The sequence below is a fragment of the Emydura macquarii genome, unplaced genomic scaffold (genome assembly GCF_026122565.2).
Source record: "Emydura macquarii macquarii isolate MOO-44397 ecotype Brisbane River unplaced genomic scaffold, CSIRO-AGI_Emac_v2 contig_306, whole genome shotgun sequence".
Lineage (NCBI taxonomy): Eukaryota > Metazoa > Chordata > Testudines > Chelidae > Emydura > Emydura macquarii.
In genome coordinates, this window is record NW_027130443.1 from 5,549,065 (window position 1) to 5,573,661 (window position 24,597).

General features: G+C 58.0%; 1 protein-coding gene across 2 annotated transcripts; it reads right to left on the bottom strand.

Moving 5' to 3' along the window:
- Window positions 1–1,475: 1,475 nt before the first annotated feature.
- ABHD17A (abhydrolase domain containing 17A, depalmitoylase) lies at window positions 1,476–23,649 on the bottom strand. 2 transcript variants are annotated; one of them, XM_067557617.1, is made up of 5 exons: window positions 23,081–23,649; window positions 20,337–20,858; window positions 11,393–11,587; window positions 5,087–5,266; window positions 1,476–3,181 (listed from the first exon to the last, which is right to left on the bottom strand). In XM_067557617.1, exons 2-5 carry the CDS (start codon window positions 20,648–20,650, stop codon window positions 2,956–2,958), a joined length of 915 nt encoding a protein of 304 aa, XP_067413718.1. In that variant the 5' UTR covers window positions 20,651–20,858; window positions 23,081–23,649; the 3' UTR covers window positions 1,476–2,955. The 2 variants fall into 2 exon arrangements, with proteins under 2 accessions (XP_067413718.1, XP_067413708.1); XM_067557607.1 differs by lacking the exon at window positions 1,476–3,181 and adding an exon at window positions 3,479–4,067.
- Between the last annotated feature and the right edge of the window lie 948 nt (window positions 23,650–24,597).

Consider the following 24,597-nt stretch of genomic DNA (forward strand, 5'->3'; position numbering starts at 1 on the left):
TGCACGTATGTGGGGGGTGTGGATACATATATTGATGAGTGTGCGTGCACATGGTGTGAGAGTCTGTGTGTGTGTGTGGCTGGGTGTGTATATGACTGCATGCACATGGCTATGTGTGCACATGGGTGGGTGAAATGTACGTGTGGGTGTGGGTGCATATGGGGGGTGCCGGTGGGAGTGCACACGGGGAAGGCGTGACTGCACATATGAGCCCTGGGCACCCCACTCCAGCAGCGTCCACTGCACACGTGTCTCCCACACACACTGACCCAGGCAGAGGAACGCCCCCTCCGGCCCTGCCCTGACTCAGAGCCGGGCGGGCGTCACCCGGCACGTGGGGTAGCGGGCGGGAGCCCTGGGACGTGAGGCCATGCCGCTAAACAACGCTTTCACTTGCTGCTAGTGGGACTTGTCCCCTCCCCCCGACGCTCCCAGCCCCGTGCCTCTGCACTGGCTCCCCTTTCCACGCCCCACACCTGGGCCTGTCCCTCCTGTAGGGCTGGGCTTGCCATCTCCCAGCCCCCAGCCACTCTATGTCTGCAGACAACACTCCTCTGGCACTGACCCCCACGCCCACCCCCGCAGCCAGGTCAAGGTAGCTGATCACCGGCAGAACTGGGGGGTCAGGAAGCCCAGGGTTGGGATAGCAGGGGGCTGCGGGATGCGACTGAGGGACACTGGCAGAGCTGGGGGGGCAAGGGAGATCCGGGGTCCAGTCCCAGCTGCTTTTGAGGCTGAAGCTCAGCCCGGGGGGGGGGGGGGAGAAAGAGGGATGCACATGCAGGTCAGAACCAGGGAGGGGGGGACTGAGGCCTGCAGGAGTGGGATGGGGGGGGAGGGGGGGCTCCAGCTGCCATGCCCCAAACGCTGGTGGCTGCTTCACACCAGCCCCGGGCCCAGCAATGGAGAGGAAAACGGCAGCACAACCAGGGAGCCCTGGAGAGGCCCCAAACCTCCTCCACGGCACGTCGAGAACAGATTATGCTACGACTCTGGTAAGTGGGGCCAAGGGAGCGGCTAGGTCTGGGGGACCCGTTCTAAACTGGGTTAATTTATACCCCTGCCTCAGGACAGCATCTGCCCCCTCCTCGCTGCTCCCCCTCCACTGCTCTGGGGGCATATGGGGCTGTTACATTGCAACTCTCTGGCGCTGAATTCCCCCTAGCACGTGCCCAGCAGAGCTGCCGTAAGCAGCCACATGCTGCCTGCTTCACAAGACACAGGGTCAGGCCCACAGCACGTGGCATCAGAGGGATTCTGGCCTGGCCCATCCGGCGGATCCAGCAGCTGAGGCGCAAGCCAAAGACCTGGATTCATTTCCCTGCTCTGCTACACACTCCCCGGGGGATCTGCAGGGAGACACTCTGGGTGCCTAACCCACTGAAATCAGTGGAGCCTAAATACCTTTGAGGACCTGAGCCATAGTTGCTTGCTGCCTCAGTTTCCCCTCTGTATAATGGGGATAAGAACCCTGCCCTGCCTCCCAGGGGGGTTATGAGGGTAAGTAAGCACATGTTTGGGAGAGACTCAGATTCTGCAGGGATGGGAGCCCGAGACAGGAGCACAGACAGCTAGAGACCTCGACCAGGGGCTGCTCTGACTTATCCTGGGGGCAGTTTTAGTCCCCAGAATCTGGAGGGCGCAGCAGTGGCACAAAGCTCCTGTGCCCCCTAGCCCTGGCACCACAGCCCAGAATGGGGCTGGCAAAGGAGGCTGCCCCCAGCAGAGGAGGTGCCCCTGGGAAGGCGCCTGGGCCGTAATGTTTCCATCCACCTCCGAGAGGGGGTCATGATGGGGGAAGGGGCGGCCACAGATGGATGCCCCTGCTGGTGAACTCATGCCATACACGCAGGCCTGGAGGAAAGGGGAAATCAGGCCGCTGGTGCAGCACAACAGCACTGTGTGAAGTGCCATAAATCCCCCCATGCTGAGCCTAAAACTACCCAGTCAGGGGTCCCCAAAGGTGTAAATAAGCCCCAAGTGGGCGATTGGTGAGATTTCCTGTAAAATTTGACATCTTAAATCTTTATTCTTTTCTTCCTTCCAGCCTGAATCAAGGGACTTGTCTGTCTGCAGCTATTTGGAGTAATTAAAGGAGGTCCCCCACTTACAGGGGTGTCCTCCGGAAAGAAAAAAAAACAGGAAAGACGCCAGAGATCAGGGACAGTGCGTCTCCGAACCGCACTTGCCCGACACCTTTCAGAGAGCGCGGGCTGCTCGTTGGGTGCCTTTGCCCAGCCAGATCAAATGCCACTCGGTCCCCTCCATCCTTGCCCTCCTCTTCCTCTCTGCTGTTCGAGCCAAGGGAAACTTTGCTAAGGGCCAGAGAGCCCCGCTCCTCCATTCTGATGCGACTGACCGAGGCGGTAAGGCAGAAGGCGGGGGGTGTATCATGCAGTGATCAGATCCCTGACAGGGAAAGGCTGGGGTTTGCTGAGAATTCCCCCCCGACCTGGCCAGCGCTCCAAGACACATCTCATTGCTAGCGTCAGAACAGCTGCAGCACAGGAAAAGAACTAAGGGGTCACTGGCCCCCGAGCTCTTGGCGATTCCCAGTCGGACCCGGGGGGGGCACGGACGGGACGGACAGAAGAACCCACAGCAAGCTCCAGAGACAACACAAAAGTGGCCTCAGAGCAAAAGTCGGGAAGGTGGAGCCGGTCTTCTCCCCACCTCCTGGGGAAGACCGGGTGGGGGGCGGGGGGGTGTTCCTCTAGTTGGGGACGCCCCAGTTGAAATGGCATCCACTGATCATGTCTCATCTGTAGAGCCTGGCTGGGACGGGAAGCTGAGCCGGGAGCACCGTGTATGTTTGAGGACTTGCCACGTCCCTCCACCTCCCCAGCCTCAGCGTGGGCAGGGGTTGAGGCAGCCCAGGTTCATTAGACCTGCCGGGACAGGAGGCCACACGGCCCGATCCCTGCCTGGGTCAGAATCAGGGGTGGCGGCGGAGGCTCAGTTGCGCTGGCTGGTCAGCTCCTGAGAGATGAACTTCCGCAGGCGCTCGAGGTACTGGCTGTACAGTTCAATGTCATTGTGACCCGCGCCTTCCACCCACAGGGGCTCCACGGCCTTGGGGCAGCGCTCGTACAGCGCCAGGCCATGCGAGAAGTCGATGACCTCGTCTTCTGTGCCGTGGATGATGAGGACAGGCGACGTGATCTTGGACACCTTCTCGATGCTGCGGGGAGGAGAGAAGCACAAATCCTCTGAGCAAACCCTGCCCTGCATCAAGCGCCTCCTAACACAAGGCCCCCCCACCAAGAACAGGCTGAAACCCAGGCCCCACCACTGAAATGCAGCCACCTCTGGGGTGGAGGAGAGGAAGCCACCAACTAGCCCACAGCCTGGTCCACAATCTGTTGGGGATGGAGGGCCTGAGAAATTGAGGTAAGGATGTGCAGCACACACTCCTCGCCCAGCTCTTAACTAGACTGCGAACCCCTCATGACAGGGGCAGCGTATTCTTCTGTCTTAACGTCCCACAGACAAGCGTTAGCCAACAATGGGCTTGCTAGGAGTGCCACGAGAGCGGGGGCAGGGGCTGATGGAAAGGGCCACGGGGGAGGGGGGAAGGGTCCACATTTATTGTCCAACAGGGTACGTCTTCGCTGCCCAAAAGAAGCATGTTCTGAACTCGGGTTGAACTAGCACAAGGCATCCGGGCCAGTCCCAGGCAGAGCTGCTGCGCCCTCGCTGCCGTTTTCACCCATTTCGCTACCCACCGTTCCAAACGCAGCTTTTCTGCAGCAAAGACGAGCCCCAGCGTCTCGAACTCAGCTGCGCTCCCGTTACAAGTAAAAACGGGGGACAGCTCCCAGCCAGCCCTGTCCACTCCTAGATTCCCAGGCCAGAAGGGCCCAGCGTGGTCATCTGCTCTGTCCTCCTGCAGCACACGGGCCGGAGGATTTCCCCCAGTGCTTCCTGCAACCTTCCCACAACTCATGGGAAGAGTGAGCGCAACCGACGGCCATTTAAAAATTCCCAGTGATGAAGGATCCACCTTGTCTCTTGGCACAATTCCCTGGGGCTTCCTGGAGGTTTCTAAGAACAGCTTGGACAAACACCTGTCAGGGACGGTGTAGGTTTACTTGGTCCTGGCTCAGCACAGGGGGTTGGACTAGATGACCTCCCCGGTCCCTTTCAGCCCTGCAGTTCTATGATCTTTGCCTGTAACTGACCGTATGTGCACACGGCAATAAAACACCCCTGGCTGGCCTGGCTCAGCGGACTCGGGCTCACAAGTCTATCAAATTGCAGTAGACATTCGGACGTGGGCCGGAGACTCGCAGGGTCTCAGCGCCCAGGCCCCAGCCGGAGTCCAACCATCTATTCTGCAATTTTATCAACCCACGGCCCGAAGCAGCAGACCCGGGCCAGCGACGGCTGTTTTACTGCAGCATACGTGTACCGTGAGGGTCTGAAGGACTAACCAGGCCCACGGCTGTTGCTGTGATGACGCTGGAACTTAGCAAACTGTTCTGCTCATGCTGTGTGGAACAGGAAGGGCTTCCCACACCCCCCGGGGGCAAGGCAGCTTGGGAGAGGCAATTAACGTCTGCAAATGAAAGCAGTCCCCATGCAAGCGGAATGCTGAGGGTACAAAGCAGCATCGTGCCGGCTCCCCGGGATCTCACCATGCGGGGGGACATGTGGCCGCTTCTAAAGGAGAATCTGCCTTTGCTACCCAGACTGGCTTTGGGGCCCAGCAAAAGCATAGGCAGCATGAGAATAGGGGAGGGTGGGATTAAAGCGGTGTCCCCTCCCCCATCCTTACAGGGGTGGCTGGATCTCCAAAGGGGCAGGTCACCCTTTTTTTGAAACACTGGCACTTCTAACGGTTCGTCCACATCCTGCCGTTGCACCCACGCAGCGAGGGGCGCGTCCCCAGGGATAATCAGGTGTCCTTCCAAGTCATCCACACAGAAAACAGGCCGTGAGGCTCACCTTTTACCCACAATCTCTTGCACTGCCCCCCACCCTTCCACGGGCCTGTTGCAGAATGGAGCTGCCCTGAGCATTGGACCGTGGGAGCCTGGGCTAAGCTCGCCGCCCAGCTGGGGGTCGGTGTGGGGAGGGCACTCACTTGGGGAAGGCGTCAAAGCAGTAGGTCTTCTTAGTGTCGGGGAAGGCGACCCTCATGCCCGAGGTGAGGGGCGAATGCAGCACCACGGCGGCACACTCGTAGCGCGAGGCCAGGTCCACGGTGGGCACCGTGCCGATGCTCTGCCCGTACAGGATGATGTTCTCCGGGCTGATCCCGTACCTGAGCAGGAAGGGAACCCATGGGGGTTAGTTCCCCGCAGCCCCATGCGCATTGAGACGAGAGAGATCCCAGCACAACAGACTGATGGTGAATGAGGAACTGTCCCACCAGGAGATGGGCGAGACGGTCCAACAGGTCTGGCTCCTATGAATCCATGACAGCGAGGGTTCCCGGGCAGAGGGCATTAGGTGGTGGGATTCCCCCCTGCCCATCGGGGACCCCAGTATAGCACCCCATTGGCTGAGACCCTAACCCACCCAGACAGACAACCCCCACCATACCCCAGATTAGCCTGAGAGATGCTGTCTTCCTCTTGCTATGCAGAAGACCCACTGTGGTGCCAGCTGGTTCCTGCACCATGGACAGCTACTGCAACCAGCTTCTCCCTCCCACCAACCCCCATGTTACCCCCAACCCTGTTCCCTCCTCCTGGGCTTTGCCTCCATTCTTGACCCCGGCATGGCTGCAGCTACGCAAACAGCAGCCCGAGGTGGCTGGCTCCCTGCAGGTCAGCTGGGTGAAGGCTGGGTAACAACCCCCAGTCACAGGGGGGAGCTTGGGCCCAGGGACACCACATGACCCTGTCCCTGCTCACACAGGCAGAGCTGGGCCTTGAACCCTGGATGCCTGAGTCCTGGGCCATGAGGGCAACAGTCAGTTTCCATCCCTCCTGAGGAGGCATCGCTGGGGGCTCCGGGTTCCTCGGTTGCCAGGTGTCCAGTCTGGCAGCTCCCCCATCCTGCCCCAGCCATCCCCCCCCCCGCCCCCGGAGTGCAGCTGTCCCTCCCCCGCCCTGCCCCAGTCACCTCCCCCCTGCACCCGTGCTCAGCTGGCAATGAGAGGGAGGTGGAGAGAGCAGCGAGTGATGGTGGGGCAAAGACAAGCAGGAGGCGGAGCCTCGGGGGGAAGGAGCAGGGCAGGGGCGGAGCCTCGGGGAAGGGGCGGGGCAGGGGGCGGGGCAGGCTCCAGCACTCTGTGTCCGGTTTTCGCGAATTAGAAAGGTAGCCACCCTAGGGCTCCCCCAAGAGCCACTGCAGGGAAAACACCGACCGGGGCTCATGGTGCTGAGCGGGGACTGTCAGCTCCCATCCCACACGGGCCCCCCATCCTCGGAGTCTGATCCCACTTCACCCGGCAGCTGCCATGGAGCTCAGTGCCCAGGCCCCTTCCCCAGAGAACACTTAATCACACACCCCCCTCGCTGGGCCAACCTACACCGCAGAGGTTGCCATGGAGACGGGTTTATCCTCTCTGGGTTTCGGTCCCCGCCCCTTCCACAAGTGGCTGGCTCCCCCTGCTCAGATTCAAGCTGTACCGGCCTGATTCCCCCCCCCAGTCATGGCCATGCTAAGACTCTCGGGGCTGGGCCAGAGAGGCAGCTGCTCTGGGTCCCATGGCACCTGGCAGGGAAAGCCAGGGGTGGGGGAGGGAGAGGGGTAGGACGGGGACAGCTGCTCCAGTGGGGGGCATGGGCCCAGGGAGCTGCAGAAAGCGGGGTGTGGAGGGAAGTGCAGGGAGCAGGGGGCGGAGGGCACTGAGCAGGAGGAAAGCACAGACACCAGCAGAGGGACTGCAGGGTGCAGGAGAGACAGGGGCTTCGCTGGCTGGGAGAAGCTGTCAGGTCTCACTGTCACCTGCCCAGGATCAGTTTAAGCAAGGGATGCAGCAGGCCAGGAGCAGGCGGGCTAGGCCCTGAACACACCTGGAATTGCCCAGTACAACCTCCCTGCTAGCCCAGGCCAGACTCCCCAGCTCTCGCCCCCAGCAGCTGGCTGCAGCAAAACGCCGTCTTTGCACGCAGACCCCTGGCCCGCTCCAGGCCGCCGGATTCTCTGGATTCCCAGCCCCTTAGGGCTAGGACCGGTTATCTGCCTGGCACTGACCTACTTCCACCCCGCACGAGGGAGGGCGAAGGCAGGGCTGCAGGCGGGACCCGGGCAGCTGCTGCGCAATTAGCAACGTCAGAAGCTGCAGCTGTACGTTTCCCCAGCGACGTTCGGGGCTCGGGAAAGGGGCCACGTTGGCAGCCCTTGGGATGGAGGCTTCTGTTTAACCACAGCCTGGGCAGCACACACCACAGCCCCCCCAACCCGCCGCACCCCTTCAGCCCAGGGTGGGCTTTGTCTTTTCCCCCTGGTTTGGAGCTTGGACCAAAGGAGCCCTTCCCCGCCGGGTGAAATACAACTGAATTGCCTCAGTTCTCTCGGTGCCGGTGCAGACGCCCGCCCGCTCCGGAGAGGGCTACTGCCAGGCCAGGGAGCCCCACTCCAGGGTGGGAGCCTTGTCTAGACCGGGGGCCTGCCTGGGCCACAGCCCAGCCTGCGAGTGCGCCGTACGTCTGGCGGGTGCTGGTCATTTCTGTCTCTGGGCCCGGCTTGAACCTGGAGAGGAAAGGCGGCGTTGCCTGCCCATCCCCCCCTCTGCGGCTCCTCTTTTAGCAGAGCCCAGCCCGCGTCCTGCCTTCACCCACACCGGAAGGCTCCCCCGTGGCGCCGGATGACTCACCCCAGAGCACAGCCGCAGAGCAGACACCGGCTCTGCTGGGTGGGCTGGGACCGTCTAGCGCCACTGGAGCGACGCGACGACTCGCCGCTTTCAGCCTCTCCCTCCTGCCGCCCCCGCTGCAGACACTGGCCTCTGCCTGTGACTCCCCAGATGACAGCCCAGGCTGCTCTCCGAACAGGCGCTAGGCAGCCAGAGGAGAGAGAGAGAGACGGCCGCCTCCAGACCAGGGGATGCTCAGCAGGGGCAGTGTGGCTCAGTGGGTAGCGCGCCACAATGGGACTCAGGAGACCTGGCTTCTGTTCCCAACGCTGCCACTGACCTGCTGAGTGGCCTTGGGCAAATCCCTTCCCCATGCCTCAGTTTCCCCTCCTACCCTTTGTCGCTCTTGTCTAGCTAGATTGGGAGTGCTCTGGGGCTGGGACTGTCTCACTCTGTCTGTGCAGCACCAGGCACAATGGTGCCCAGGTCTCAGATGGGGTGTCTAGCTGCTACTCTAATATAACTAACAACAAATGGGATCCACCCAGGGAGCCCTCTAACGACTGCAGAAAAGGCCTGAAGCTTTATTTTTTCCCCTTGTTTGGTTTGTCACTCCCTTCAGCAATCTTGCCCATCCAGTTCAAAGCTCCTGCTGCACATCTCTGAGTCATCCAAGGAGTCCTCCCTCTAAACCAGACCTGCCGCCCCCGCCAGACACAAAACCAATCGGAACCAACCAAATCTTCCAGGCCCTCTTCCTACCGTATCACAAAGGACACAAACCTCCCCTGCAGACCCTTTTCTGGGCACCTTCCAGAACAGCCCTGAGATTCCCAGCCTCGGCACCCACACACCTGTCAGCCCCCAGCATCCCAGCCACGCAGAGCCCCTTGGCGCCGATCGGCATGTGGCAGGAGAAAGCATTCGGGCCTGCCCCTGTGCGCTGGCGCTCATGCATCACAGTTGATTCTCCAGGATGCTTCCTTCTGCCACTTATCCCCTGACACCCCACCCAGCTACCCCTGCTCCCCACGCGCTCCCATGGCTAGCTGTCAGCCTGCGCAGGGAGCAGGACGGGAATGCCCTCCAGAGCCCGCTCGTTAAACTGCCTGCAGGAGACCGAGCGTCGCTCACGCGCGCTTTGCATGGGCTGCTTAGGGGGCAGCTAAAGCCCCCATCTCTCCCCGCCCTCCGGGAGCTGAGCTGAGACCCACCAGCTCCCAGCACGTTGGCAGCACCACCACGGTCAAACTGGTCGACCCCAGCGGAAGGCTCCGTGCCTAGGGCTCCCCCGGAGTCGGCCCGCCCCCAGCGCCCTTTGCATTAGTTCAGCCCTGCCCCCACCCCGCGATCAGCTTCCCCAGCCAGCCCCTTCCGAGCGGCTCCGTCTGGCCCCGCAAGGTTTCCTGTTTTCCACAGTGCAGGCGACGGGGCTTTCCTGGCGCTCCCTGCCCCCACAACATTCTCCGCAGGGCCGGTGGCCAGCACGGCACACAGCCCTCCCCGGCTGGGGGCCACCAGCCCCTCAAAGGGAGTCAGGGCAGAGCTAGCACGGCATGCCATGCCCGTCACCATGGCATCAGGGCGCCCTGCACGTGATGATCTCTCCCTGCGCCGAGGGCTGCGTTTCTCAGGCCCGTCACGTGGAGGCAATGACCTCGAGCCAGGCTCTCTGTATCTCATCGGGGCTGACGGGTTCCCAGCAGCCTGAAATGCTGAGCCGCCAAGTCGCTGCGTTCTGTGCCAGCTGGGCCTTCTCCTCAGGGCGGGCAGCTGTCCCGATGAGCAGCGCTCACCCCTGGATGTCCCTGTGACCACACCTGGGAGCCACGGCTGCCGTCTCGGCCAACACGCCGGGACCCAAATCGGGGACGTAAAGAGCTAAAAGCCTGACCCGGCTGCTACCACTTGACCAAAGCTCCCAGCTGGGGCTGTGACAGACTCAGATCTAGAGCTGGGAAAGCAATGGAGTTTGGGATCGCTGGAAATGCGGAAAACGCCAGGAAAAAAAATCATTTCGGGTCATCCCCAAGCCAAAACGCTCCGAAGTTTTCAGCGACTCGCACAGCCGAAAAAAGGATGAAAAAGTCTTGAGTCTTTCTCCCTCCTTTTTTCAATGGGATTCAAGGTCCTTTGGAATTGCGAAGGTGAAATGTTTGGTCGAAATAAACCCTGCGGCTTGTTTGGATTTTGGGTGGGGGGTGGGATTTAGGCTTTTTTTTTTTAAAACCAAAACAATTTGCCGCAATCAAGATTAATTCACAAAACGCCTCAGTCAACCTGCAGCTGCCTTTTTTGCTGAAAAAAAGTTTTAGTGGAAAAATGTCCCCAGCTTTCCTGGTTATATATGCAGTTTGGGCACGGAGAGGGAGCGTCACACAACCCCTGTGGTCTGACGGCCAGGGATATAATGGAGGCTGCTGGGATTAGGAGAGCTCCCCTTTCACTCTGGAGAGGATCTAAGGTGACCTAGAGAATGGGGGGAGGAGGAAGGGCTCCTGGCTGGTGGAGGTGCAGAGCCACAGCCAGCGTCGCCTTGTTAGGTCCCCTGACAGCTTCATGTCACAGGGCCAGAGGATGGAGCCTGGTGGGACTCTACCATAGAGACAGGAGACCTCCCAGCAACACTGGACGGTTCATCCTGGAACACAACCCCTCCATGCACATCGATCGACCCAAGCCTGGGTTCCACCTCCTCACTGAACAGATGGGGAAACTGAGGCACAGAAAGCGGGCTGTATCATGACCTACTGAGTCGGTGGCAGAGACAGAAAGAGAACCCAGGAGTCCTAGCTCGCTGAGGTTTAAGCCACGAGGCCGTCTCTCCTCCGTAGACAGCTGAGAATTCTGCGCATCCCCCCACCCTCCAAAAATACCCCCCCACACACACTTTTAGCCCAACTGTCAGGCTTTGAAACCTGAACTTTCTTCCAGGTTCACAAAGGTGTGGTGAGTTCCCTCCTATCGTTCCCGTTATTCCTGCGCCATGTCTGCACTCCCTGGCTGTGTGACCGCAGGGAACTCACCACACCTTTGGGAAGCTGTGCGATACAGCGCAGACTGGCTGGAAGCCCCAGAAATCTCACGTTACAGCCACCTCAAAGGAGATCTCCATCCCACGAGGTGACCGTCGTCCAGATCATAAATAATCCCTGGCCCTTTTTTAGCTTGTGACCTTCCATCTGAGGCTCCCAAAGCACCTGACCCACAATAAGCAACATCCCTCATCACATCTCCTATGAGGCAGGTCGATATCGTTCTCCCTGTTCTACATATGGGGAAACTGAGGCATGGAGCGGAGACTTGCACAAAGTCACAGAGCGGGACTCAGATCTCCTGACTCTGTGTCCAAACCTGCAGCCCTTCCCCTCCCATCCTATTCCAGCCCTGAACTCTGCCCTCAAACCTGACCCACAGCTCCCATGCTATGGGACTCCCCCCAGATCTGCTGATCCCCTCAATCCCGACCTGCAGCCCCTCTGTTATGGCAGTCCTTGGGCCCGCAGGCATTGACTGCCTCCGCAACTCTCAGGGAGGGCCGAATCCTCCCATACCCATTTCCCTTTACCACCACCCCCAACCACTCCAGCCTTGGGCTTGTGGGGCCACTCAGGAGGCCAGCTGGCCCCGGACGGAGCTCACCTCGTTCTCAGGGCCTGCCAGGCCGCGTCGATGTCGGCGTAGAGATTCTTCTCCGAGGGCTTCCCTGTGCTCACGCCGTAGCCCGAGTAGTCGTAGGAGAAAATGTTGCAATTGATGCGGGTGCCCAGGCCGATGTAGAAGCTGCTCATCTGGCCCAGGTCCACTGCGTTGCCATGGGAGAAGAGCACCGTGAACCTGACGGGGCAGAGCCATGGGTCAATGCACAGAAAGGGGCTGCTGGCGGCCCTGGGCCATTGCTGGGCATCGCAGCATCCCGCCATCTGCCCTGCCCCCCAAGGAGTCAGCCTGGTTTGCAGACCCAGCACAGGGCTCATGGCTAGCCAAGGGCAGGGGGAGCCACAGGAAGGGGTGTGGGGGGAACCCGGGGAAGAGGCGGGGGAGTGCAGGGGAGCCCAGGGAAGAGCGTGGTGGGGAAGCCACAGGAGAGGTCTGGGGTGGCCCGGTGCCAATGTCGTTCTGGAGGAGAACAGGATGGGAGGGGGCAGGAGATTGAAAAATAAGCCCAGCAGAATGGAGCCTAACCCCACCCCATTACCTGCCCCCCAGACCCGACCAACCCCCAGCTCAACATCGGCCCCCCCAGATCAGTGTAACTGACGTTCTTATAGCCCCCCTGCATGCTCCCAGAGGGGAGGGCAACAGGCTGGAGGCGGCGCGCCCCACACGGCACAGACGCAGTGAGGGGAGAGAGCAGGGGGACATCTCACAAGCAGACCCTGCCCCCTTCCCTCCCCCCCAACCCCTCTCCGGCAACAGACACAACAGCAGCACAAGCCATTATTACTGCCCCACAGGCCAGCGTCTAATCTAGGGCCAGTGCGAGCTAAGCAAGACGGGCCTCGTGTGGGCTCTGAAGGGAGCCTTGCAGGCAGCGGTGATGAGTCGCTGGGTGGAGCTCTCCCCGCTGAGCTCCTGCTGGCCTGACGCCACGGTGTGGGCTAAGAAGCACCAGGGTAGAGGAAGGGAAGTGGGTGACTCTTCCCCCGGGTTGTTGGCCCTGTATTTGTAGCCGTGCAGAGATGAGGTGGGTGAGGCAATAGCTTTTATTAGGCCGCTCCCACACTGGCATCTACTTCCTGGTCACCAAGATCAGCTGCAACAATGAACCCTGCAAACAACCAGAGACACGAAACCCACGGCTCTCCACACCTGCCTTCGCAGCTCCAGTAACCACCCCAGACACACCCAGACAGCTGTTCTCCACAGCCAGGTATCAGGCACCACAGAATATGCACTGAGGAGAAAATCCAGGATCTACCCCTTAACCCACTCAAAACCCCCACCACCAAAGTCAGACACTCCACCAGAGAAGCAGATCCCATCATGGAAAAGGCCACCCAAAACCCCAAGAGAACTTGCTTCAGTACAGAAATAAACTCCCCCAACTGCGGTTGTCACCTACCACCCCTCACAGGAACCCATATGGGGTATCAAAACAATTACAGCCCATCCTCAATGGGGACGCCATCCGGACAGAAATCTTTCCTGAATCCCCACTTCTGGCCTTCACACGACCTCGCCAAGCTCATCCTCAGAAGCAAGCTCCCCACAGAGCAGGACACACCAACGCAAAGCGGCATCAGACCCTGCCAGAACAGATGCAAAACCCGCAGACACATCTCCCCTGCTACCATGATCACGACACACCTCTCCAGATCCATGGGTCCTGGCACATGCCTCTCACAACATGTGGGTCACCTCATCCAGTGCACAGACTGCCCCAATAGCAGCCATGTGGGTGAAAGCAGACAGTCACTGCGCTTCCGAATGAACTCACACAGGGAAACGATGAAAGACAAAACCACCCTCTCACCCCGTGAGTGAGCCCTTTTCACAAAGCGATGGCTCTGTCCCTGACCTATCAGTCCCCACCCTCAACGGAAACCTGCACAACTTCTTCAAAAGACAAGCCGGGGAGCTTAAATACAGAACTTGGCTGGACGCTAGAAACCACGCACTTTACAGAGACACTGGCTTTACGGCTTATTCCAACCATCTGTAACCAGCTAACCCCTCCTTTATGTCCTATGACCGTGGAGGTGTTAACGGACCACTTCGCCTCGAGTGGTCCCACACAGTACATGCTAACGACTTCTGCTAAACAAACTGTTCCACCTGGGACGCTGGGACCTTTCTCAGCCCTGGCGAAGAGGTCTGTGGAGCTGAAAAGCTCGTCTCTCTCACCAACAGAAGTTGGTCCAATAAGAGGTATTTCCTCCCCTGCCTTGTCTCTCTCTGCACTGGGGCAGTGCTGACCTCGGTTTGGTGCTCAGGGGTGCTGAGCTGCAAGGCGTGGGGTGGATAGCACTAAACTCGCCTCGCCACCTCGGACAAGCCACTTCCGGTGCCTTTGTAAAACGGGGGCCACTCCTCCCCCATCGGCCTGCTGTGAGCGTCCAAGTGCAAATGCGGCTCAGGGCAAGGAGGGGGGAGGAGGACTCGGCCTCACGCTGAGGGAAAAGCAGCTCCAGAGCAGCCCACAGCCTGGGGGAAGGGAGAGGCAGGGAGCCACACGCTCCTTGGATCCCAGCCACCAGGGAGAAGAGCAGAGACCGAGCACCTGGCGCAACGCGTCTGCAACCAGATGGGGCCAGAGATTATGAAGCTGGCGAAATTTACAAGGCAGAGAAGTTCCCGAGGGGTAGCCGTGTTAGTCTGTATACAGCACAAACAACAAGAGTCCTGTAGCACCTTAAAGACTAACAAATTTCTGCAGGCATAAGCTTTCGTGGGCTGCAACCCACTTCGTCAGATGCAGAGAAGGTTGGCCAGCGGCGTCTGCAGCCGGACCAGTGCTAACAAGCTTCATCTGCTTAGCGGCAAAGAAATCCCCTGCAATCCCAGCCTGCCCTAACTGCCTGCTAAACCCAGCAGCCTGCAGGGAAAGGTGTGTGTGCGCGGGGTGGAGGGGGGAGAGCGGGCATTCAATGCTTAGATCAGCTCTTCATGGCATTCGTGGTTCGGCTGGAGTGTTTGGTGGCAAAAATCCCGCTTATGGACAATCAACTCCTCTCTTCCCCCATCCCAGCGCCCCTCGCCCAGCCTGCTCCGTCACCCGCCGGCAGGTCCCAGAGCTGCCTGCAGTGAGACAAACCCAGAGGACAGACGTGTGGCAGCAGGATCCCAGTTGACGCACCCCAAAATCCAGGGCTGGGGCACGGGGGCCTGGACGCGGGGCGGGGGGCATCCGACAGACAGACAGAGTGACCTGACGCCAGCCACAGAGAGCATACACCGCCCGTCGGCACCAACCGTGCTGGAGGGCAGGACGGGAAGGGAGCTGGGCGGGAGGCAGCTCGGCTGGGAGTGCAGCTCCCAGAGCAGCATCAAACCCCAGGCCTCTCCCACGGCTTAAAATGGCCATAAATGGATGACACTAAAACCTCCTATTTCTGCTTTACTCAGCTCTTCAATTACTGGCCCTCCTTCCTTTCCCCCAGCTTCTCTCTTGGTATGGTCTGGCTGACCCTTGGTACAGTCTAGCTAGGCGACCCTTGGTACAGTCTGGCTGGTCCATCTGATCCTTGGTACGGTCCGTCTGACCCTTGACACAGTCCTGATAGTCCGTCTGACTCTTGGTACGGTCCGTCTGACCCTTGACACAGTCCGGATAGTCTGTCTGACCCTTGGTACGGTCCGTCTGACCCTTGGTACGGTCACCAACAGGGTCATGCATCTCGAAGAACGGCAGTCACCGCACAAGGTGAGTAACCTCTTCTTCTTCGAGTAGTGTCCCTAGGGGTGCTCCAATTCAGGGGGCATCTGAGCAGTTTCCCCAGAGGCAGGAGAAAGCTTCGGAACCGAGTCCAGAACTGAAGATAGCACTGCTGTCCCCAGAGCCACATCAGATCTGATGGTGTGGATCAAGGCGCAGTGCTTCAAAAATGTATGTACTGAAGCCCACATGGTGCCCTATCTATCTCAGACATCGGTATGTTCTTAAGCAATGCTGTGGATCTTTCTTGTCACCTAGCAGAATGTGCTATCGCCCTTGGAGGAGGAGGAACACCTGCGGTCTCATAACAGGTGACAATACATCCAGCCAGCCATGCTGATAGTCTCCGAGCAGAAATCGTAGATCCCTTGGATATATCCGCAGAGGGGATGAACAGCCTGGGTGACCTTTGAAGTCGCTTGGTCCCATCCAAGTAGAAGGCCAGCGCTCTTCAAACATCCAGGGAATGAAAACAGGACTCCGGCAGAGGTACGTGGCTCCAGGAAAAACAAGGGCAGATGAATAGACCGGTTAAGGTGGAACTCCGAGAGAACCTTAGGTAAGAACGTAGGACGTGGGTGTAAAGAAACCTTATCCTTGTAAAAGGGAGATCCGCCATCAAAGCACCAATCTCCCCAACTCTACGGGCATTGTGATGGCTGCTAAAAAGGCTGTCTTCATAGATAAATGGAGTAGAGAAAAGGCTGTCATATTTTCAAATGAATGTTTCATAAGGTAACTGAGTACCAGGTTGAGGTCTCAGGCCGGGGTGGGGTCCCTAGTCTGCGGGTAGAGATCCCCCGCCCAAACCCTTATAAAACCTAGACGATACAGGATGAACCAATATGGCAAACCCCTCTAAATTTGGATGAAAGGCTGATATTGCAGCCAAATTAACTGATAACCCCAATTTCTTCAGATCCAGCAGATAATCCAGGATTGCCTCCTGTCGGAGATCAGCAGCCACTACTGCCAGGACCTTGGAGAAGACCCTTGGTGCCAAGGACGAGGAGAGACCGAAGAGAAGCACTCGGTATTGAAAATTATCCTGGCCTACAGTGAATCACAGATATTTTCTCTGCAATGGGGTGTATCGTTCTATGGAAATAGGCATCTTGAAGGTCAAGGGCTGAAAACTAATCTCCCTCCTCCAGTAAAAGAATTATAGCTGCCAGAGTCACCATTCTGAACTTTTGAGGCTTTACGAAATTGTTTAGAAGTCTTAGATCTAAGATCTGTCTCCACGCTCTGTCGTTCTTTGGTATGAAGAAACACTTCAATCAAAACACTCCCCTGTGATGGCGAGGAAATGATTCTACTGCACCTAACTAGAGGGGTGAGTTCACCTCCTATCTTAATACAAGCTCAGAGGAGTCCCTGAAGAGGGATGGGGAAAAGGTGAAAGAAGAGAATGGTATGGACGTAAAATGGACAATATAGCCCAATGTTGTAGCAATCCACCTCCAGGCCCATCCCTTGACATTCGGCACGAGGAGGCAAAGTCCACATGCACAGCCCAAACCGACATTGCCAGTGGAAAAACTGCCGACCAAGGGCTTGAGAGGCACGTGCGCTCCTGAAACGGAGCACCCAAAGGGACGCTGCTCGAAGAATTTTTCCGTCAACCAAGCTACTGCCGCTCGGAGAGACGAGTTAACTACAGTGACGGAAAACCCTTTTCCATTGATGTAGGAAGCATCTACACTACAGTGCGACAGCGGCTCAGCTGCAGCACCTGTAGGGTAGACGTGGCCTTAGTCTCATGCTGTTAACCCTGTCCGGGCCTTTCACAAACGCATACAAGCGGGAAGTGTACACCGGTAAGGGGCCTTGACTTCACCTGCCACTAAGAGGCATCCGCCTCTGGAGTGGGAAAAGGGCAGCTGTTTAACCCTGTCCTGGAACACTACAGCATCATTTAGGACAGGAATTATGGAATACCTGGCAGGACGGATCCGCTTCAGAAGCAGCAGGGATTCAACCAGGACAAGGAGCCAGCTTTAATATCCACCCACACAGAATGAGGCACCACTACCCTGAGGGGGAAGCGCTCCCTGCTGAATTACTGACCTCGGGAGCTCTTCCATCCAAAGAGCGACCCAGCTTTAGAGACCTGGTGCCCAACGTGGCCCAGCCACAGGCATCATGACGCACGTCCGACGTAAGGAATGAAGGCCGCGATGCAGGGATTCCAAAGGCAGCTGCGAGGAGGAAACCTCCCGGCTGTGCAGAGCACTTAAGCAGCAGCTGCTGGTTCCTTTCCTATCACGCACCCCAAGCTCAGCCACACCCCAACCGCAGGCAGGATAAACAACAGCCTCCAGGACAGCGCACAGACAGCCTGAGGAGGCCTTGATGCCACTCCCTGGTCGGCCCTTCCCCAGCTGTCAATGCAGGGTGTTGGGAGCTGCCTCAAATTCCTGGAGATTACGGGGTGGGCCAGACAAGTCCCACTCCACCGTACATGGGGCAGCATGGACCCTTGGATAAGACTGAGGGCAACACCAGCCCAGGCACAAAATCGACAGCATCTGGAACAACAGTGCCTCTCAATGCTACTGCGTAATACGCATAATAAACACTCTCCGTGATGAGGAGCAAGGCGCTCAGATACCACAGTGACGGGCAAGGAATAAGAACCTAAATAGCACAGAATCACGGGGGTGGGTGGGGAACAAATGATATTTCACTTGCCCATCACAAACAGTTGCTAGCCTGGGCATGCAGAAGGTTGGTTAAGTATTTGAGACACCCTCCATCTCAGGACTACTCTGCCCTGCAAGGTGGGCTGACAACGAAGATCTAGGTCTCTACGTGTTATGAGGATGTTCACGGGGAACCAACATTTAATAATGGGCTCTTCAGTCTACAGAGAAAGGTCCAACACGATCCAATGGCTAGAAGTTGAAGCTAGACAAATTCAGACTGCAAATAAGGCAGACATGTTTCACTGAGAGAGTCATTAACCAGCGGAACAATTTACCAAGAGTCGTGGTGGGTTCTCCATCACTGACAGTTTTCAAATCAAGATTGGATATTTTTCTACGAGAGCCGCTCGGAATTATTTTGGGGCAGTTCTCTGGCCTGTGATATACAGGCAGTCAGACTAGAATCTATGATCCCAGAACAAATCCTTGAATTCAAATGGCCTTGAATCTATGATCCCAGAACAAACAGAAGGGGCGAAGTAGGAAATAAATATATCACATTTGTGCCTTTAAATCTCTTCTGTTTTTGTCTTGTTTTTTTCCTATTTAGAAATAAAATGCCTAATGTTTTAGAGTCGTGAGTTCTCATTCTGAGGGCCGCAAATCCCCCTGCCTGCCCCGTATTGCTGCATGGGAGGGGGATCCTGGCTAAGCAGGAGAGGAACCTGCAGACAGAATGGGTGGGGAAGCACTGGCTGAAACAAACGTGACGTGCAATCAGCAGCCCTGGAGACCAATTGCCCCTCTGCACAGGACATTCACACCCCACCCCACCAATGGTATCCCAGCCCGGTCTGTCCTTGGCCTCAGGGCTGCACGGTCGGCAAAGGAACCCAACAGGGGCCTTTGCTTTGTGGATGCCAGCCAGCCACAGGCCTGAGACCCACCCCCACATATCCAGAGGTACCGAATAGAGCCGCCTGCTTGGAGAAGGCGGCCCCAGCCCTTCACCCAGGCTAGGGAAAGGCTGTGCGGTGTCTGTGGGGCGTAGGCGGGTCTGGAGAGGGTAGGGGTTAATGGATAATGACATTCTGTGGGGCTCATTAGATATTTATATGCGCCCGGCTGCCAGCAGAGATGCCCATCTCAGCACAGAAGCTCTGCTCCCAGCTCAGCACCTCCGAGGGACCCTGCTTTGGTTTATCAAGGCCAGATCCAGGCACACCGAAGGCAGCATGAAGGAGTGGGGCAGCATGGGGGGGAGGGAGACGTGATAGCTGGATCAGGGACGTGCACTTTCAATGGGAACCTTGAAACCTGAGCAGTTCGTGGACTGATGCCCTCTCCGGAAGCAGGGCCAGAAGGGGGGCGGGTAGACACACCAGCACAGACGTCTGAGTGGGTGTGGGGTCTGGTAAATCACAGGGTGAGGGGGACGGTGATCTGTGGGGAGGGGATGCAATTCCACTGGCACTCCTAGTTCAGGAGAGCGGCTGGGGTTCCAGGTGAGAGTCAAGGCTTAGAACCCCTGGACTCAGCTAACGAGCCCAGCATGCTAACGCGGGGGGAGGGGGATGGGTTGGGGGCGGGGACAGAGGAAGGCGCGAGGGCTAGTCCACAGTCCAAAAATAAAGCAGCCACTCATGCCACCCCTCCCCTGCCCCCACCTCGGCCACCTGCACCAAGGTACCAACACACGTGTGGGAATATCAGCCAATCAAGGGTGGGCAAAGCCTCGCCCGGCAGCCCCCCCTTGTGAGCCTGGGACACCCCAGCCAGGGCTCCCAGGCAGCATGTTGTCCATGCGAGCTGTGAATGTCTCCGGCAAAGGGGCAGGCACCCCACAGCAGCTTGGACACCCCCAGCATGGCCTCACTCACCCACTCGCCTGTATCCAGCCTCGCCATTATTCTTCAATAACCCTCTGCCCTTTGCCAGCCGCATCCGTCGGAGGATCTCAAAGAACTTCATAACTAGCAGCTAATTAAGCATCACACCCTACGCCCTGGGATAGTGCTATTTCCCCCCATTCTACAGGAGGGGGAAACTGAGTTACAGAGAAGGGGAAGCAACTTGCCCAAGGTCAGGGGCAGGGGCTGGGAAGGGAACCCAGGAGTCCGGGTCAGCAGCAGGGCTGGGAAGGGAACCCAGGAGTCTGTGCTCCAAGCCCTGTGCCTTTACCACCTCCCTCCCCTTTGACCTTCTTGTTTAATTCCATCCCCAAGTCAAGTTAAGAGCAAAACAGGTTTTGCCAGCCAAGCCTCCAGGGAGCATTTGCATGTGACAGGGCATCTCCCTTGGGCCGGTGCCAGATTTGGCACAGGGTCGCTGCAGGTCAGGAAGCGAGGCTGTGTCGGAGCCGCACAGGGGCAGGACGGCACGCTGCCTACCAGGCTCTGGCTTGTCAAGGTGTCACGGACAGAGGATTTGCGGCATAGGATCAAACCCTTGGTCCAATTGAGTTGGGAATCCTGCCCCCAGTAGCAACCAACACCTGCGGTCGGGCCCTGCTCTGCAGAGAGGGTTCACATCCCAGACCCGTTTGCAGCTTGCTACTCACCTGGCGCCGGGCACACACCGGATATACATGCAGCTGACCCGGTTCCCTCGGCCGCTCTTGGTTAGAAACACCTCGATGGTGTCCAGCTCGCGCTGGGCGTACTGGAAATCTGCCCGGTCCGTCAAATGCAGCTTCCATCGCCCCGCGGTGCCGCCTCTTAGGGAACTGGTGCTGGTGCTGCCCGTGGGCTCCGGCTCAGGGAGAATGGCGTAAGTAGGCTCCGGGGGAAGAAAGGCCAGTTTGGCTGCTATGCGGCCGGGGCATGGCGGGCAGCAGAAAAGGCAGCAGAGCTCGCTCACCGACAGCCCGTTCATGGCGCCGTCGTCAGCACCAAAGGTCGATTTAAACAAAATCTTTTAAAAAACAAAAAATCAGCAGATCCGGGCTGGCAACAGTGTCCTTTCAATGTCCTCTCGCCACGGCGGCCGTCAGAACCAACACGCCAGGCGTCTCCTGCACACCGTGGCGCCCGTCGAAGGAGGGTTGGCCACCCTCTGTCCGTCCACACCTGTCGGCAACACCCTGGGTCGGAAAGGGGATGGGGGAAAGGCTTGGTGAGAAACCACATGCAGCACAACAGAGCAAAAATAGTACCCCTGTCCATGCTCTGAAAGCTACACAACCGCACAATACACACCCCTCCCCAGAAAAACGCACACAACTCAAGCACACAAAACACCCCTCCCCCAGAAATCACACCACACACACACACAATATGCACCCCTTACTGAAAAACATATGATACCCATCACCTCACCAAAAACACATTCTTTATACCTACACAATACACACACACAATATACACCACTCACCCCAAACTGCACAAAACACAACACGTTCTCTCACCAAAAAAGACAAAAAACACACCTGCACAATACACTCCCCTCACCGAAAACAACACACAAGCCACCCACGCAACATACACTAGTCACTAGAAACCACACAGTACACCCACACAACACACATACACCCTCTCTGAAAACCACACCTGCATTCATACAGACTTAACAACCACATGCAACCCATACCACTCACCAAAAAGGCCCTAACGAAGCCACACTCTGCCCAATGCACGCTGATCATCAACACACATGGCACCACACCTGCTGCCCCTCAAACCCCCACACAACACAACACACAATGCCCACCCTGGCCTGATCCTGCAATCTGATTGACGGATTCCCTGCACCCACCCACGCAGCTCAGGTCGCCAAACACGGGGCTATCGGCAGGCAGCACCTAGCACGTTGCAGGTGCTACCGTTGCACCCGCGGCCCCACATCCACTCCAGAAATTACACAATGCCCCACACACCGGCGGGAATTCTGCCGCACATGCGCAGGGCCAGGAGACAGAACTTCACGCTCACATACAAACAAGTGTTTTCTGCAAGTTTGGGCAGGCCTCCAGACTGAGGAATGTTAAACTAGAGGAATTCCACTCCCGCTGCTTCCGCCAGGCTGGGAGAGAGGAGGAAAGGGTGAAGGGAGAGAAAGGCCTGTGCAATTCAGTGTGAAACGGAGGGCTTGGATGGAAATATTTCCATCCTGAATAACTGGATCCAGAAACACCCTCCATCTTGGGGCTTGGTTTACATTCGGGGCCAAATTCTGATCTCACCCCAGTGTAAATCCTGAGCAGCTGTGCTGAAGCCAACGGCGTGCCTCTGGATTTAGGCCACTGTAAACAAGAGCAGGATTGGGCCTCTGATGCATCCTCCCCCCCACCTCCTAACACAAGCTGATGGCTCCCTCCGCAGCCCCCCAAAACAATAGTTGCAGGCTCAGCCGCTCACTTCTTCCCATTTCATTCTTTCCTCCTGCTGTGATATTTTCGCTTTGTGCAGCTCCTGTGCAGAACAGGTTTCCCGCTATAGAAATGGTACATTACAGAGACACACCACATAGAAAATCACACCTGTACACGTGTCTGTAACACAAACGTGACGCACCGTGTCTGTGACACACGCTGCATGGCCTGTCTGCAGCACACACATACACTGCTTTATCAGACACATGTATACAAATGTACCACATGCAATAGGCACATACTGTAGAGATGCACACACAAACGCTAACGTACATTTGTGTTTCACAGACACACGCACTAGACAACATCAGAGTGCATGATCACATACCCAGTTACCTGTATTATAGACACACACTGCTATGCACACTACAGACTCATGCAAGATAGACACACACACACACACATCTACACTACAGGCTCACACCCACACCTGCCTATTCTACAGACATGCAAGATAGAAACACACACACTTGTCTACACTACAGACACACGTTTTTCTATACTAAGACGTGTCATAGAGTTGCACGCCTGTTTATACTACAGACTCATGCAGCACAGATACACACTTATCTGCACCAGACACACACACTCATCTATACTGCAGAAAGACACACACACACACTTAACACAAGTAAGTAAGTATCTCTACCACATTTATCTCTATATCCCAGACACACATGCACCCCGCATGATGACAGTTGGGGGGGGGGGCGGGAATCGATTGCTTAAAAGAAAACAGAAACACCCCCTCTCCCAGGGTTTAACTCCAAACTTAACGGGGGGGGAGGGGGCGGGGAGCATTTGGATTTACACAAGTTGGCCGCAACCCGGGCCTTGCAAAAGTCAATGCTGAGAAACAGCCACCCCCCCCACCCCGGCCCTGCACCCCAACTGACCCCCCCCCGCACAACACGCTAGAAAACAGGGATAATCACCCCCACATCCTGCAGGCGACTCGGGCGGGCTCTGCTCGGCAGAGCGAGTTCGGAGCTGGAGACGAGACACGGGGGGAGCCAGAGGCCGGCCGCCCCGGGCGGGCAGGCTGCAGTTGGGGATCAGCTGCTAGCGGGGGCCGGCGGGGGGGGGATTGCAGGGGGGGGGTTGGATCCGCGCCTGGATGGGCTGGATGCAGCTAGGCAGGGCAGCTCGGTCCCTCGTCCGTTGCAATCTCCGGAGCGGGAGCGGGATGCGGGATCAGAGCCCGTGCCGGGCCCCGCTCCGAACCGGGCCGCTGCTGCCCGATCCGAGCCCCGCTCCGAACCGGTACCGAGCCCGCCGGCGCGCTAAGGAGCTTGAGCCGGCCGCCGCTTCCCGCATTCCCCCCGTCCCCCCCGCTTCCTCCCGGGGGGGCCCCTCCACGCTGGGCCCGGTGCGCGGCGCTGCTCCCGGACGCTCCAGGCTCCTCGGTCGGGGCTGCCCGGTGTCTCCTCCCCCCGCTCCGGCTCCGAGCGGCCAGTGGCGGATGTGACAGCAGCGCAGCCCGCACTGGAAGTGACGCCTCCTGAGTCCGTCCTGCTCCCTGCAAAGCCCTCGGGGAAGGAGGAGCAGGAGCCGCCTGGTGCAAACACATGGCGGGGCGGGGAGGAGGCTGCAGGCTCCCCCCGCCTCCTCCGCAGGGGTTTGCATGCTCCACGGGCTGCCCGGCTGCAACCGCCCCCACCCCCCGGGCTGCAACGACCTCCCCCTGCAGGGGCTGCATGCTCCCCTGGCTGCAATGACACACACACACACACCTGGCACTATGTGCACGAGGGGGGCATGCTTCATGCAGTCCGTGCATGTCTGATACATAATTCATAGGCTGCAGCAATTCCTCCCCTGCTCCCCCGGCAGGGTTTGCACGGCTGCTGTTTCCATACTTAATTGGATGAACTATTCACCCCCGCCCTTTGCAAGCCGGAGCTTGCTTCGTTTGCAGCAGCAGCAAACCCCCCTGGGTCCCGGCTCACTGAAGGCTGGGGACAGGCTTTATGCTAGGATTCCTCCCCCACCCTCTTACTCTGGAAGCTGTGCAAAACGGGGTGCTGCCTGGTGGGGTATTAAGGCTTCCTGTAGTGACACTGACTGCAGGCTGGGCATGAGATTGTGGCTTGGAGGAAACATGGGTGACAGAGGCTGGAGTTTCCCTCAAACTGGATTAAAAGCTCCTCTGATTTAGCAAGCCGTAAGAGGCCACTCAACCCACGAGGTGAGCAGGGAGGCTTCAGAGAGGATGGGAACAGTATAGTGTTCGAGTCAGGTGACCTGCCCCATGCCAAGTGCACCGGCTGTATCGCCTGTGCCAGGGCTGGCATGATCCAGCAAGGGTCCCTGAGCCACCCATAAAATGACAACACGTAGCAACTTCCCTGAGCTACTCATCTGTGGCTCTCAAAGTGCTTTACAGAACGGGAAACTGAGGCGCACAGAGGGGCTGTGACTAACCCCAGGTGAGCGGGGAGCTGAGACACAG

Bases quoted from the DNA above. Each gene is read 5' to 3' on its own strand.
- ABHD17A (XM_067557607.1), bottom strand. From the start codon at position 20,650: ATGAACGGGCTGTCGGTGAGCGAGCTCTGCTGCCTTTTCTGCTGCCCG. The intron at 11,588-20,336 runs GTGAGTAGCAAG...CTGCCCCGTCAG, and splicing joins CGGTGTGTGCCCGGCGCCAG to GTTCACGGTGCTCTTCTCCC. The intron at 5,267-11,392 runs GTGAGCTCCGTC...CTTCCTGCTCAG, and splicing joins TGGCAGGCCCTGAGAACGAG to GTACGGGATCAGCCCGGAGA.